This window comes from Megalobrama amblycephala, linkage group LG1 (genome assembly GCF_018812025.1).
Source record: "Megalobrama amblycephala isolate DHTTF-2021 linkage group LG1, ASM1881202v1, whole genome shotgun sequence".
Lineage (NCBI taxonomy): Eukaryota > Metazoa > Chordata > Actinopteri > Cypriniformes > Xenocyprididae > Megalobrama > Megalobrama amblycephala.
The window spans coordinates 20,267,792-20,281,487 of record NC_063044.1 but is presented as its reverse complement, the minus strand read 5'-3'; the positions used below and the strand labels follow the sequence as shown (position 1 = coordinate 20,281,487).

The 13,696-nt window shown below is 39.3% G+C and overlaps 2 protein-coding genes and 1 pseudogene across 3 annotated transcripts in view; 2 read left to right on the top strand and 1 right to left on the bottom strand.

The window, feature by feature from the left end:
- Positions 1-13,696, bottom strand: part of LOC125243939 (gastrula zinc finger protein XlCGF57.1-like) — an 848,513-nt gene that overhangs the window by 653,415 nt on the left and 181,402 nt on the right. The gene's annotated exons all lie outside the window — the stretch shown is intronic.
- LOC125245199 lies at positions 181-874 on the top strand (annotated as a pseudogene).
- Positions 2,477-6,371, top strand: LOC125244726. Of its 2 annotated transcripts, none has more exons than XM_048154932.1 (5): positions 2,477-4,498; positions 4,605-4,888; positions 5,091-5,483; positions 5,598-5,752; positions 5,880-6,371. In XM_048154932.1, exons 2-5 carry the CDS (start codon positions 4,859-4,861, stop codon positions 6,229-6,231), a joined length of 930 nt encoding a protein of 309 aa, XP_048010889.1. In that variant the 5' UTR covers positions 2,477-4,498; positions 4,605-4,858; the 3' UTR covers positions 6,232-6,371. The 2 variants fall into 2 exon arrangements, with proteins under 2 accessions (XP_048010889.1, XP_048010881.1); XM_048154924.1 differs by having other exon boundaries at positions 5,064-5,483.

Sequence of the window (13,696 nt, the reverse complement as noted above, 5' to 3'; positions counted from 1 at the left end):
CGGATCAGTCTACAAACACGGTGAGTCATGTCATCCTCTCCCTCTGTTATTTTGTGCTCAGTTTGTCACATGTTCAGTGTAGCTCTCTCTGTCAGCGACGAGGGATTTACATGTCATAAATGTAGGGAAATAGTCAGGCTGACAGAGAGAATCTCAGAATTAGAGATACACATCCAAACTTTAATCGAGGATAGTAAGAATGCAGGGGCATCAGATACTGTTTTGGATGCGACTAGCTTAGTGAACTCTGTACATTGTTCGGTTCCGGCTGTAGAGCACGCGCAGCAGGGCACTTGGGTAACGGTAAGGTGGCCTAGCCACGGAAAACACCAATCTTCCGTTCTAGTCAGAACATCAAACAGGTTCTCCCCACTCAGTGATGCACCCACTGAGAATCCTGTTGAAAGTGCCCTAGTTATTGGCGATTCTATTACACGGAACGTGAAAATAGACACCAGCCACCATAGTCACATGTTTGCCGGGAGCCAGAGCACCTGACATCAAAGCAAATTTAAAAGTGCTGGCTAATGCTAATCGTAAATACTCTAAAATTATTATTCACGTCGGCACAAATGATGTTCGACTTCGCCAGTCGGAGATCACTAAAATTAACATTAAAGAGGTGTGTGAACTCGCAAGTACAATGTCAGGAGAAGTAATTTGTTCTGGCCCTCTTCCTGTTCGTAGGAGTGATGAGATAGTTAGCAGATTATCATCACTCAATGGCTGGCTGTCTAAGTGGTGTCCGCAGAATAATATAGGTTTCATAGACAATTGGAAAAGCTTTTGGGGCAGACCTGACCTGTTGAAAAGAGATGGTATTCATCCGTCCCGGGATGGTGCTGCTCTTCTCTCTAGCAATATGGCACATAGTCTCAGAACTAAAACATGACAAACTGAGGCCCAGGACAGGAAGCAGACAGACTGGCTAAACCGACCGTCTGCTAGCTGCCTCACGTTACAGAAGTCAGATAATTCCCAACACATAGAAACTCTTGCACCTAGATATTATCAAATAGAGACTGTGTCTGTACCCCGAATTAGTAAAAACAAAAAACTTCCAAACCCATTTAATGGTAAAAATTTTTTTGATGTTCAACAAATAAAAAATAGAGATAATAATGATAAACAAATGATAAAGCTTGGGTTGTTAAATATTAGATCACTTTCTTCAAAAGCACTTATTGTAAATGATATTATCACAGACAATAACCTAGATGTGCTGTGTTTGACAGAAACCTGGCTAAAACTGGACGATTACACTACTTTAAATGAGTCTAGTCCTCAAGGTTATGATTATCGACACAATCCCCGTCAGAAAGGCAAAGGGGGAGGTGTTGCTGTAATTTATAGTAATATTTACAGTATCAGCCAGAAGTCATTCAAATATAATTCGTTCGAAGTGATGGTGCTTTACGTAACATTATGTAAGTTGACATTTGTGTTGGCTACTGTATACAGGCCACCAGGGCACAATACAGACTTTATCAAAGAGATTGCCGATTTTCTATCAGAATTAGTACTAGCTGCAGATAAAGTCCTTGTTGTTGGTGATTTTAATATCCATGTAGATAATAAAAAAGACTCATTAGGATTGGCATTTACAGACATTCTAAACTCTATTGGTGTTAGACAACACGTGTCGGGACCCACTCATTGTCGTAATCATACTTTAGATTTAATATTGTCACATGGAATTGATATTGATGCCGTTGAAATTCTGCAGCAGAGTGACGACATCTCAGATCATTATCTAGTCTCGTGTATATTACATTTAGTGAAAGCGGCTAAACTGCCTCCCTGCCATAAATATGGTAGAACCATCACTTCTACCACTAAAGATTGCTTTATAAATAATCTTCCTGATCAGTTTCATCGCCTTTGAAATCCTTTTATTTGGTTGTTTTCTTGCATGTCATTGAGACATAAAACATGGAAAACATCTAGAAAAATACTTACAAAAGGAAAATGACAACCATACACTGTGGCAACTATAGTTGCCGGTGGGCTTAAATGGGTTAAGTAACAGAAAAAAAGCACACATGTTAAGGCATGTCAACATCCCCGGGGCCCATAACACACTCCAGACCCCAGAGGGTTAAAAATAACACCTGTATCTGCTATAAAAATCAAAAACATCACTCAGCATGTTGTTCACAGTCAGAAAGAGATTCAGTCATGGGTCTCCAGAATCATGTCTAGAAAAAATCTCCAACTGATGTTGTGAGTCTCCTGAAGGAGAATTAGAAAGAGGCTCAAGTTCATGAAACATACCAGCATCTGGTCCAGAAAAAGTTTCATGAGCTTCTGCTGTGTTCTGTCAACATAAAAACATATTTAAATAGTGTTATTTAATAGTTATATATTTAAATACAGGAGAGAGGGGCATGGGATCATGAAAAGACCTTAAGCCAGGACTTGTCACCCAAAAGATTGCTACTGTCCCATATGCTATGGATCTGGGGTATTCCAGAAAACAAGGTTAACATATCATCACATATACACTGAACCCTTGGGTGATAAACTCAAACCTTGCCAGTGTTGGGGGTAACGAGTTACAAAGTAACGGATTACAGTAACGATATTACTTTTTTGGGTAACGAAGTAAAGTAACGCATTACACTAATAATATTGGTAACTACACTACTTTACTAGACTATAGGAACGCGCTTTCCTTCCTTACCCAAGCCGCGTTTGCCTGTGTGTAAAGTTCTCTCTGTTTAAGTGGTGCGTGCATGCGTGTGCCTGTATGTGCCGTTGCCATAGAGATCGATTTGACGTAGCTGCTGGAGCGGGAAATGGAGATGAAGACAGGGGGTTTCAGCAGGTTTCGGCATAACACCGGTGTGATGAGAACGTTCAATACGCTAAATTCAAACCTGCTTTCCCGCTGCTGGCGCTGAGCCAGAGATTGACGCGCTCTGTGCTTTTCATATTTCACAACTAAGTTTTCAACCACATGTTTATTTGAGGTTTCGGACGTTTGAATGAGGACTAGGCTATAAAAAAAGACATTTATAGTTTGTTAAATGCTGATTCCATACACTCATATGGAAGCTGCAATAATCCTTTAAAGTTTACTCTCTTATTAAAAATTGAAGAATTTATGTAATGTAAATCCGACAGATCCTCTGTTTTATCAACTAACATGATCATTATAAAGGTGTTTAAACAAAACACATTCACTTCCACATATATGACAATCGGAAAATATCATATAATTCATGATATAGCCTAGTTAACAAGTTTGTGAATATTTTAAATAAAAAAGGAAAAACAAAATAAACGCGATACCTGTAGCTTGGCTGCATGACGCGTCGCCAAGGAATGAATGTAAATAATGTTCTAAAAAAAAAACAGGGTTTCCCAAACGGGGGTTCGCGAGGGAATTACAAGTTGATGACAAGCAATTAATTAAATTATAATTAAATCATTACAAATCAAACAAATAGACTAAATAATAATCAAATAAAAAAAAAATTTAAATTTGGCAACAAAACTTAATATTTTATTTCTTTATTTTGCATGTGACCATTCAGTTTTACAGAACTGAACGCGTCTGTGCTCAATTCAAAGTGGGCTGAACGAGAGTCGCACCTCACCCATTTCGCCTCACCTTTGACTGAGCGCCTAGCTCAGGACTGTCATTTTAATTGTAATCGTTAGCATCGTATCACTTGCCAAAACCCCCCATTACTATAATGGGTTTTTAGATGGTAATGTTAGCATCTGCTATTAATTTGAATAACGCTTCAACTGCTTGAATTGACTGGTGTGAAGGACTTAGCCCACATAAACCTGCCAGTTAGCATTCTTGAATTGAATGGGAAGTGTTATATTCTTAACAAGGATTTTCTAACGGTAAATGTATCAGATTAAATTCCAACTTAATTAAAAGTAGAAAGTATCCATAGCCGTAGCCGTAAAATGTGCATGGGTTAAAAGTAAAAGTATTTATGAAGAGTTTAATGTACAGGTTTTTTTAATCCTTTGACTCAAAACAGGTCTAACCACTAACTGAGGTCTAAACCAGGACTAAACCAAGACTAAACCAGGAAGTACAGATACAGACTCTAAAATGTAGTGAAGTAAAAGTAAAAAGTATTCATCATAAAATTTACTTCAGTAAAGTAAAAGTACCTATAATTTGTACAATGCATTCTGATATAGGTGACAAGATGCCTGTTAGCATGATGTTAAACTTTTTTTTTTTTTTTCTTTTTTCAACATTGGCAGAGACACCCTGGCTGATATAGTCAAACACTATGAGGAGAATGGGGCAAGACCACGTTTGAAGAAGAAACACTGACTGCCACGTCCATCAGGCCTGAGGATATCAACAGAGTTGTGGACTTCATAAAAAACTATGCAGAAGACAATGCCATCATGCTGCCTGGCCGACAGCCTGGGCATAAGGATTGGCATGTGAAGTTGCTGCCAACTCATGTGTCCAAGGCCTCAGTGTGGCGTCTCTACGTGAAGTCTGCTAAGGAGCTTGGTATGTGTAAACATTGATTTAGAATTGAGTGCTTATAATGTGAAATAATGCGAAGCACTATTAGCAATTACAATACAATTAACCATAAGCAATATCTGTTTTTCAGGTGAGCGTGCAGTTTGTAAAACCAGCTTCAAAGCACTGTGGCACCGACTTCTCCCACACATCAAAAGTTGCCGGCCGCACACAGATCTCTGCTGGCAGTGCCAAAGCAATAACGAGCAGCTGATATGAAGTGCAAACCTCCCAGATGATAGAAAGTCTGAAGCAGTAAAGAAGCAGAAAGATTTGTGCAGAAAGATTTGCTCTGGCTCTAACCTGTCTTTTGGACCGTCCCTACCAGCAAGCAAGAAGATTAGGATGCATTACAGTTTTGATTTTGCTCAGCAGGTAATACTTCACACACATTTACTTTACTTTATTAATGTCCCTTAAAGGGCGATTTGGTGCACGAGAATAAGCCTGATAATAGCGCAAATGCAGAATAACATCAATATAGTAATTGAATATACACAAATTTCATTTAATCTAATCCAAGTTCCCTCTCTCACTCTGTCTCCAACAATTACACTTTCCCTCAAACCCTCTCCAGCCAGGACCAATGTACTTCCTGACCCCACGGAAATGTGGCCTATTTGGTGTTTCCTGTGAAGGGCTGCAGAAACAGGTGAATTACCTGATTGATGAAGGCATGTCATCTACTAAGGGAAGCAATGAAGTCATCAGCTACATGCATCATTTCTTCGGCAACTTTGGAGTTGGAGAAACAGAGGTGGATCTTCATTGTGACAACTCCAGTGGGCAGAACAAGAACAACTTCATGCTCTGGTACCTTGCCTGGCGGGTTAGACACAAGCTTCACGATAAAATTGAAATCCACTCCCTTATTGCTGGCCACACCAAGTTTTCCCCTGACTGTGGCTTTGGACTCATCAAGCAAGCCTACATGGAGACAAGAGTCAACACTTTGGCAGACATCGCTGAGGTACTTTAACTTTACTTTGCTTTAATGACTTCAGTGCTGTTTCTATTCTGCTTCAATGAAACATTTAACTGAAGATCTTTTTTTTTCTTCCTCTCTTCTCTTTTTTGTCATCAGGTTGTGGAAAACAGCTCTCCTGTGAGTCACCTCAATATCCCACAGCTTGTTGGAACGGCAGAGGGCAAAGTTTTAGTCCAGACCTTCGACTGGCAGCAGCATCTGACTCACCACTTCCGTAGACTCCCACAGATCAAGAGTTATCAGCACTTCAGGTACTTATATTGAAACTTTCACATTGTGTACATACAATATAACATAGCAACAAAATACACATGACAGTATTTTATGAGAAAATACTTTACCATGTTTAAAATGTCTTATGTGCTTTTTCTGTCACAGCTTTGATGCCAAGAGACCAGGTGTGGTGCTTGCAAAAACTCACCGTGATGCACAACCTGTCGAATATCAGCTACTGCGCGACGGATCAGATCTGCCCCCTATCGATGGTCTTTCTGTCCTGGCCCCACCTGGACTGAACATTGACAGGCAGATCTGTATGAAAAAATCAGGCCATTCTGTGCTGACGGTGCAAGATACATCACATGCCCAGCGCCAAGGGTCACAACACAGAAGAGACCGCGAATGTAATATCATTGGACTGTGTCACAAAGACCTTTGTCTTATGCTGCTATTACCAAGTAAAAATGGGACTTTTGGTACATACTTGGATTCATACTCATGCCCTGGATAGTTTTTGAAAATAAACATATATAGATACAGATCCTTGAAAGTGCTTGAATTTATTTTGTGCAAGAAGTTTTCTGGAAGAAATTCCATATTATTCTCTCCGGTCAAATAATGTGTTATTTCGCCAACACTTTTTGGACTATGCTTGATTTACGTTAGTTACTTGCACTTACGCGTTACGATAATGTTTCCCGTGTGAGGTACTTTGTGTTGTATGTTGCCATGATGTTCACACACGCACAAAACTACTACGGTACCTCAGCGTTTCAGAGACACACAGTGAAATGACTGGTTACATGAGCCTAAGCTCTTTTCAATAAAATCCATGCAAAAGTTAATATCAGATCATTTTAGAATACAGTATAGGATGTACCAAATATTCTTCAGTTTTATGCAAAACAGAAATATGGCAAATAGAATATCAGACCTCTGTCATATGGCCAAAAATAAATGCAAAAAAAAAAGCTTTTTGCATAGTTGTGTTTGACACATGAAAACTGTAACAATGTATTTTACAAGGTAACACGATGTAACCTTGCTCTCACTTGAAATGTGTCCCCACATTAACAGGAGGGAGCTTTACAGGGGGTATGGCTTATCTAAATGAGATGTAAATGAGTCCTATTGTCACTCCCAGCAGGTGAGAACAGGCGAGAACTGCAGAAACTTTAAAGGGGTTTTTCTCCCTTTAGAACTTTTTTCAGTGCCTACCTTCAAATGGCCACAACTTCTCCAAATATTATCAGATTTCCATGTGTTACACATCGTTGGAAAGCTTGGAGACTATACTTTCAGAATCTGTGAATAACTCAAAATGCCCCAGAACCGGGGGATCACGTGACGCTTCGTACGTGATGGCTGCCGATCTTTAGAGCTCCCAGCACGCTCCCTCTTTTATCAATATTTAACAGGTTAAAGTTTACAATCTAACAGTCTAAATACACCTTTAAACAAGATGAATGCCAACAAGAAGGCTGCATCCTCGCCCGCAAAAACCCCGACTGGAAAACGGATGAAATCTTCAATTTGCAGTGAAGACATGGCGGACGCCATTTCTCTGGCTTTAACGAAACAACAAGATACGTTGGAAGAAGTTGTCCGGAACGCAGTGCATATTGCGATGAAAGATGTGACACAGTGCATGCAGTCACTGACCGCCGAATTTCAGTCACAGATGGCCGTTGTGCGCGGGCTTATCGACAAAGTGGACAATATCCAACGCGAGACGAGAGGCCTGAAACAAGACGTTGTCGGCTGCAAATCAGATGTGTCTAAATTTCAAGTAAAGCTGGCAGAATTGGAAGATCGAGAAAGACGCAATAATGTTCGACTTGTTGGTCTCGCACCGAACCGTGAGGGAGGCGACGCAATACGCTTTCTCACAGAAATGCTTCCAAAGTGGATCCCCTCGCTCTCAAACAGGCCAATAGAGATCGAAAGAGCCCACCGCATCTATGGACAGCAGAGGTCCACGGAGACGGGTCGCACTATGATTTTTAAAGTGCTGAGATATCAAGACCGTCAGTCTATCTTAGATGGGGCAAGAGAGGTGAGCAAGAGGGGACCAATTCTGGATGGCGAGAATCGGCTGAAATTCTTTGCTGACTACAGCGCCTACACCTCGCAAAGGCGGAGAAGTTTTGCTGATACACAGAAGGAGTTACGAGCTTCAGGAATCCAATCATTTTTGATCTACCCAGCTATTCTGCGCGTTATGCACAACGGTGAGAAACTGTCTTTCTCTTCGCCACAAGAAGCAGAGGAGTTCCGACTTCAGATCGCAGACACTTCGCGGGCAAAACGGCAGCTGACTTTTGGCGATGTCAATCCATACGAGATGGACACGAATCAAACTGATAATTAACCTGCCATCGTAACTGGCAGGACTGTTCATGGAACTGTATGGTTAAGGACATTCTACATTTACTTTGGATAAACACAGGCTACCAATAAGTCGAATGCCGTTTCATTACGTTCAGGATTTATTTCTTGTTCAGGGCAGCACAAATTTTGAGAGTAGCCTATATAACGCAGAAAGGCGTGCTTTTACTTGAACGTGTTCTATTGTTCCTGTTAACTTTTGTTTCTGAAGTCACACACGAGAGGGAGCGGGTGAGTTTCAGATCAGTGGAACGTATGATACTGTCACGGTTCCGATACACAAGTTGGGGAATATCTAGCGGTCTGGGGGAGCGGGGAGGGGGGAGTTTCGTCCTACCATGTATCTCTTTGTTTATGTTAGTAACGAAATGTGCAATCAAACTAGTGTTGTCTAAAACAACTAATTATTTACCCTTTAATATAGTCAAAGTTTACAGTCCCTTTGATAATGGTTAATATCTCAATGATTTCAGTTAACATCAGAGGTTTAAATAGTCCTATAAAGAGAACAAAGTTTCTGCATAGTTTAAACAGACATAACGTAGATGTGGCTTTAGTTCAAGAATCTCATCTAAAAACAAGCGATGTTGCTCGTGTACAAAATAAATTTTATAAAGTCATTGCTGCATCTAGTGATGGAACAAAAACAAAAGGATCTCTTATACTCATTAAAAGAAACTTTCCTCTTGTTATTGAAAGATGTAGTAATGATAAATCTGGCAGGTTGAGCTATTTCTGCACAAGTATTCAAGGCAAGAAAATAGCTTTTGTCTCCGTCTATGCTCCAGCAGTTTTCGACGTAAACTTTTTTCAGTGGTTAACTAATCAGTTGCTACTCCTGAATGAATATGCCCTTATTATTGGAGGGGACATGAATGCACTTGCTGATTTGATGCTTGATAAATCCACTACTATATTTTCCAAATCGCAAGAGACAACATCTGTAAACTTTAAATCCTTTATGCAAACTTTTAATCTCATAGATGTATGGCGAGTTCAGAATCCTTTGGTTAGAGATTACACTTTCTTTTCTTCAAGGCATCAGACATATTCTAGAATAGATTATATTTTATGTTCTCGTGAATTCAGGATGTGTTTTGAGAGCATCGCAATCCTTCCTGCTGTAATATCTGACCACAACCCTCTTCTGACAAAGTTTATTTACTGTTCACATGAGAGGTCTCCAAGATGGCAATTTAATATATCTCTTCTACAAGATTCTGCATTTTTAATAGATTTTAGAAATAAATTGAAAGATTTTTTGAGCATAAACCTTAATAGTATGGATAACCACATGATGGTATGGATGGCTACAAAAGGCTTTATTAGAGATTTCGTTATATCTTTCTCATCACATTTAAATAAAGCAAGAAAATCACAAATTCAGGAATTAGAACAAATTTGCCTCTCCCATGAGAAAGATTTGAAGAAGGAATTCTCAAGATCAGTTGAAAATGCTTTAAAGAGTTCTAGGTCAAAGCTAAATGATTTGCTCCGAAGAAAAGCTGAATTCATTATGCATAGAGTCCGTCAGAAGTATTATTATAATGGGCCAAGACCCAGTAAGTTACTGGCTCTACAACTCAGACAAAGTGAAGGTAGGGCTATTATTGATACCATTCATTCACCTACAAAAGGCCTAGTAACAAATCCTAGAGAGATAAACAATACTTTTGCAGAACATTTTAAAGAGCTATATCAGCCAAAGGATAGTACTGACAAGGTTGAATGTCATAAATTTCTACAGGACATCGATTTACCACAATTAACGCATAGTGAATCTGAACAAATGACCCAACCTATAACACTTGAGGAGCTGTATGCAGCATTAAAAACGGTAAAGAAGGGAAAATCACCTGGGCCAGACGGGATCCCCCCTGAATTAATTTTAAATTTTTGGGATATATTAGGACCAATTATGCATGCTGCAATAAATGCTGCAATCCAAAAGGGACACTTTGAAAAACAAATGAATACAGCTCTAATCTCTTTAATTCCAAAAAAAGATAAGGACCATACTAAATGTTCAAATTTTAGACCAATTTCTTTAATTAACTCAGATTTAAAAATATATGCTAGGGTTTTAGCTTTACGTCTTGAAAAATATATCTGTAAATTAGTTCATAGCGATCAATCTGGCTTTATCCCACATCGTCTGGCTGCAGACAATATACGTCGGTTGTTACATGTAATTTATGAAAGTAAGGATAAAAATTTCCCTTGTGCAGTTTTATCCTTAGATGCAGATAAAGCTTTAGATAGATTAAATTGGGATTATTTATGGATGGTGTTAGATAAATTTGGTTTTGATGAGAAATTTATTAATATGGTACAAATAATTTATTATAATCCATCAGCAATTATAGCAACAAATGGCTTACACTCCCAACCTTTTAATATTTTGAGAGGGACAAGGCAAGGATGCCCCCTCTCACCAATGTTATTTGCATTGTCTCTCGAACCTTTAGCGCAAAAAATAAGACCAAATTTGTTCCATTTCAATCAAGGATACCCAACATGCAATATCTCTCTATGCAGATGACATTTTACTGTATTTTTCAGATTTCGACGCAATACAAAACATACTAGAAATTTTTAACTGTTTTGGGAAATTTTCCGGATACAGAATCAATTGGTCCAAATCATCTCTTCTACCTTTAAACAAAAAAGCTCAGAGTACCCAGATACCATCAGTTATCCCAATTATGAATCAGATAACTTATCTAGGGATATTTATACGGCCCTCTCTAAAAGAAATTGTACATATTAATTATGATAAAGTCTTTCAAAAGCTTAAAAGAGATATTGACAGGTGGAGGACACTTCCTGCATCTCTGCAATCTAGAGTCTCGACTGTGAAGATTAATATATTACCTAGGGTTAATTTTCTTAGTGCCATGATTCCTTTGCCACCTCTTTTAAAATGGTGGAAAAAACTTGACTCTTTAATTCGCAGTTTTCTTTGGAATGGCAAACAACCAAAGTTAAAACTGGCGACATTGCAACGTACTAAAATGGAGGGTGGTCTCTCCCTTCCCAATTTTGAGCTATATCATAAAGCATTCCAACTGCGAGCAGTCAAGACATGGTTTGACTCTATAGCTTCCACACCTTGCAGAGAAATAGAAGCAGCAATTGTCAGACCATTTAGACTTGAAGATGTACTGTTTTCTGGACTCTCTTTAAAGTATTGTAAACAATCCTTCGGTCCCATTGTAACAAACACCATTAACACTTTCATAGCAGTGGAGAAATTATTAAGTTACAACAACAAATGGCATCTACAGACTCCCCTATGGCGTAATAGGAATATTAAATGTGGTTCTGAACCGTTCACATCAGAACAGTGGTCAAAGCAGGGAATAAGGACTCTTGCTGACATATGGAATGATAACGGGATGCTCAGCTTTCAAAATATAGTTGCATCTTTTAATGTACCGGCATCTTCCTTTTTTTTGTTTTTGCAACTGCGTTCAGCCCTCAGAGCATATGGAGTCCCATGGGGATCAGCTCTCGAAACACATCCTGTTCACAGTTGGCTCTTTAATCCTTCTCAACAAAGGGTAGTGTCAGCTGTCTATCCTTACCTTCTTGAAGCTAAGCAAAAACAATTACCACTGCACACAATTTGGACAAGGGAGCTATCTGTAGACCAGATTGATTGGGAGACGGTATGGAAAAATATTTTCTGTGCATCAAAAAATCCAAACCATCAATTAATTCATTTCAAATTTTGTCACAGATTGTACTGGACACCGAAGAAACGCTTCCTCATTAAATTATCTGCAAATCCCCAGTGTAGTTTTTGTCCCTACCAACAAGAAGGAACATTCATGCATATGGTCTGGGAATGTGAGAAGGTTTATGAGTTCTGGGAAAAGATCTCATCAATAATGTCTGATATGATAGGAAAAGAAATACCAGTACAACCAGTTGTGCTCCTTCTAAACGATGACTCCAATTTAGGTTTCACAGAGCTACAAAGGAAGATTTGGCTGGCAGGACTAACCTCTGCCAAAAAGATAATTGCGCAAAGATGGCTCCCTCCCAATACTTTATCTGTGCGACACTGGCTATTTCAGTTTCATGATATAGTAATGTTAGAACTGTCAACGGCCAGAATAAATAAAGCTAGAGCCTCAACTCTTGAGGCTTGGGAATCTGTGGCAGATAAGTTGACAGAAAAGCTTCAAGATGGTTAGAATCTAATTTTGTGATATGATTGGACTCTCAAACCTCTGATGATTTTTGTTATTTTACTTATCCTAAGTTTCTCATATTGCAGACTTGTATCTGTTTTGTTTTACTATTGTTATCTTTATTTTATTTTATTATGCAGGTGTATATGTGAATGTTATTTTGTTTTGATTGCAATTTTATGTCAATGATCAATGGCCTGGACCTTGGGGACCGCTGGAGGGGGAGGGGGAGGGGGGGGTGTCACCTCCTTGTTTGTGTTTTACTTTGGACAACTGTATGTGACCCTATCTATACAATAATCAATAAAAAATTGATCAAAAAAAAAAAAAAAAAATGCCCCAGAACCGACTTGTGTCCCTACTTTCCGTGACTGGTCACATATGTGTCAAGAGGAAGAAATTCTTTCTCCTCCCCTGGCTGCACCAGAATCTACTCCTTCTGGTCCTCCAATTTGAATGCATGGTAATGTCTTTCAAATGTTTTTGGTATCCGCAGCTTGCCAAAGATAATCCAAGCACCCCTGAACTGCAAAATCTTTTCAATCTTTATAAAGATTGGAATGTCCTCCTCCACAATATCTATAATTAAGTTGTCTCCCACACAGTATTTCACGTTGTTAATCATAAGAGAGCTAAACACACCAAGTCTCTCGTCACCCCGAATGTCCTCCGCCTCAATTCTTCTAATCACACCTTTCTGTATCTCCAGTAGTAATGCTCGAAAACGTACTGCCCCTTCACCCTCCGTGTAGTTGTTCTGATGAAGGGAATCCAGCGAAGTCAATTCCCAGCACTGTCTTAACTGGTGCCTCTTGGCAAGGATGTAGCTGAGATTCTTGAAGTTACACGTGTTGTGGGCTAATCGCTTGAAGTATTGGTGCTTTCCCTCAAATCTCATGCCCCACAGCTGTCTCAGAGGCCCAAACTTTAGTATCAGTTGTGGATAATGAATTAGATAGTGTAGTTTTGGAGTGAAAGTCTCAGGAAATACAGACTGGAAGGAGGACAGGAATTCAGGAATCTGAAGACTTAGGAAAGGGATGATATTCCTTTGTATGGTGGGGGATAAAATCACATCTCCTATATCCCTACACTTCAGGTAAATGTCCCAATGCACCTCAGCTTCTGGAATGTAATGTCCAATGAGAAATGGCAAAATCCTGAAGAGGCACCAGACCTGAGCAGTAGACCCTGGTAGTGTGTTTTGCTTTAGCACACTATGTGGAAGTTTTTGAGGGAGGTTAGTGCGGTCATTCAGCATTTATCTGGCTTAATGAGACAATGTGCAAAAAATGTAATGCCTGGATAACTCTGGTAAATCAAAAGAGGCACCAAACCCTCCAAAAAATTGTTCATTAAGTCAGTATATACCTCAATTGTGATTTGCAG